General features: G+C 44.4%; 1 protein-coding gene across 1 annotated transcript in view; it reads left to right on the top strand.

The window, feature by feature from the left end:
- Nucleotides 1–579: 579 nt before the first annotated feature.
- LOC104122698 (protocadherin-9) overlaps nucleotides 580–2,140 on the top strand; it is a 693,340-nt gene continuing 691,779 nt past the window's right edge. The window contains 1 exon segment of the mRNA XM_035890417.1: nucleotides 580–2,140. This exon segment is cut by the window's right edge and continues 1,422 nt beyond it. Coding sequence (XP_035746310.1) covers nucleotides 580–2,140 — 1,561 coding nt within the window.

The raw sequence follows: 2,140 nt of genomic DNA, 5'->3' as shown, positions 1-2,140 counted from the left end.
CAAGGAGCAGAGAAAAATCTGGTTTGCAAAAGCTAAAAAATATGTAGGGAAGCAAACAACAAATTACATTTGGCAGCTGACATAGCGGTTAGAATCCAGAAGTAGTGCGGGAAGATTTTTTTACTTGCATCAAATCACTGGGTGGAGGAGGGTAGAGGGGGAATGCACGTTACGGATTACACGGTGTACCAAGAAATTATTCAGAAAGTACGTGTCAAAACTGTAGCTACCCTTAATCCTGCAAGTAGTTATTTCCATCCTCGCTCTGTGCAAATGCAGCCAACGGGATATTGGTGCATTTGTCCGGAAGGATTGCTTGCAAAAGGGAGCAGTAGGAAAATGTACTGCTGCAAGTGTGCATTGCAAAAACAAGTAGTAGTTGGAGATTGTGGATTTGTCGTGTCTAAAAAACCAATAATGCTGTTCTGTGTGGTTGTGTTGACAGTGCTGTCTCCAAATAAGAAATGAGATGTAATGCATCCTGCAGTCCATGCACGCCTCCTCTTGCAAATCGCGCATCATTCCTCTCTGGAAACCTTTAAGTCCTAAAATCTGGGAAAAGAGGATAAAAACATTATCATGGACCTGAGGGATTTTTACCTGTTGGCCGCTTTGATTGCCTGTTTGAGGCTGGATTCTGCTATAGCTCAAGAACTTATTTACACTATTAGAGAAGAGCTGCCTGAAAACGTACCCATTGGGAACATACCAAAGGACCTGAACATTTCTCACATCAATGCTGCCACAGGGACCAGTGCCAGCCTTGTCTACAGACTGGTGTCTAAAGCAGGGGATGCCCCTCTGGTCAAAGTGTCCAGTACCACCGGGGAAATCTTTACGACATCCAACAGAATAGACAGAGAAAAACTCTGTGCTGGAGCTTCCTATGCAGAAGAAAACGAGTGTTTCTTTGAACTTGAAGTGGTGATTCTCCCCAATGACTTTTTTAGGCTGATCAAAATAAAAATAATTGTAAAGGATACTAATGACAATGCACCTATGTTTCCATCCCCTGTCATCAATATCTCCATCCCAGAGAACACTCTGATCAACAGTCGCTTCCCAATCCCATCAGCAACAGATCCTGACACAGGTTTCAACGGTGTGCAGCACTACGAGTTGTTAAATGGGCAGAGTGTCTTCGGACTGGATATTGTAGAAACTCCAGAAGGAGAGAAATGGCCCCAACTGATCGTGCAGCAGAACTTGGACAGAGAGCAGAAGGACACCTACGTGATGAAAATCAAGGTGGAGGATGGAGGTACCCCCCAGAAATCCAGCACAGCCATCCTGCAAGTCACAGTAAGTGATGTCAATGATAACAGGCCAGTGTTTAAAGAGAGTCAAGTAGAGGTTCATATACCAGAGAATGCCCCTGTAGGCACTTCTGTAATTCAGCTTCATGCTACAGATGCAGATATAGGAAGCAATGCAGAAATCAGATATATTTTCGGTGCCCAAGTCGCCCCTGCAACCAAAAGATTTTTTGCTTTAAACAACACCACAGGGCTGATCACAGTTCAGAGGTCCTTAGATCGAGAAGAGACTGCTATTCACAAAGTGACGGTGCTGGCTAGCGATGGTAGCTCTACACCGGCTCGGGCAACTGTTACCATCAATGTCACTGATGTAAACGATAACCCTCCTAACATAGACCTCAGGTACATAATAAGTCCCATCAATGGCACAGTGTACTTATCTGAGAAAGATCCCATCAATACAAAGATTGCCCTAATTACAGTTTCAGATAAGGACACTGACGTGAACGGCAAAGTGATCTGTTTCATTGAGAGAGAGGTCCCCTTCCACCTGAAGGCGGTTTACGACAACCAGTATTTGTTAGAGACCTCTTCCTTGTTGGACTATGAGGGCACCAAAGAATTCAGCTTTAAAATTGTTGCTTCTGATTCTGGCAAGCCCAGTTTGAACCAGACTGCCCTGGTAAGGGTTAAACTGGAGGATGAAAATGACAACCCTCCGATTTTCAGCCAGCCTGTAATTGAGCTGTCAGTTTCTGAAAACAACCGGCGTGGTCTATACTTAACAACTATTAGTGCCACAGATGAAGACAGTGGGAAAAACGCAGACATTGTTTATCAGCTTGGCCCTAATGCCTCCTTTTTCGATCTGGATCGGAAGC

This window comes from Egretta garzetta, unplaced genomic scaffold (assembly GCF_000687185.1).
Source record: "Egretta garzetta isolate BGI_Z169 unplaced genomic scaffold, ASM68718v1 scaffold282, whole genome shotgun sequence".
In the NCBI taxonomy this organism is placed as follows: Eukaryota; Metazoa; Chordata; class Aves; order Pelecaniformes; family Ardeidae; genus Egretta; species Egretta garzetta.
Note: the sequence above shows the minus strand (reverse complement) of the source record. Positions and strands in the feature narration are given on the sequence as shown.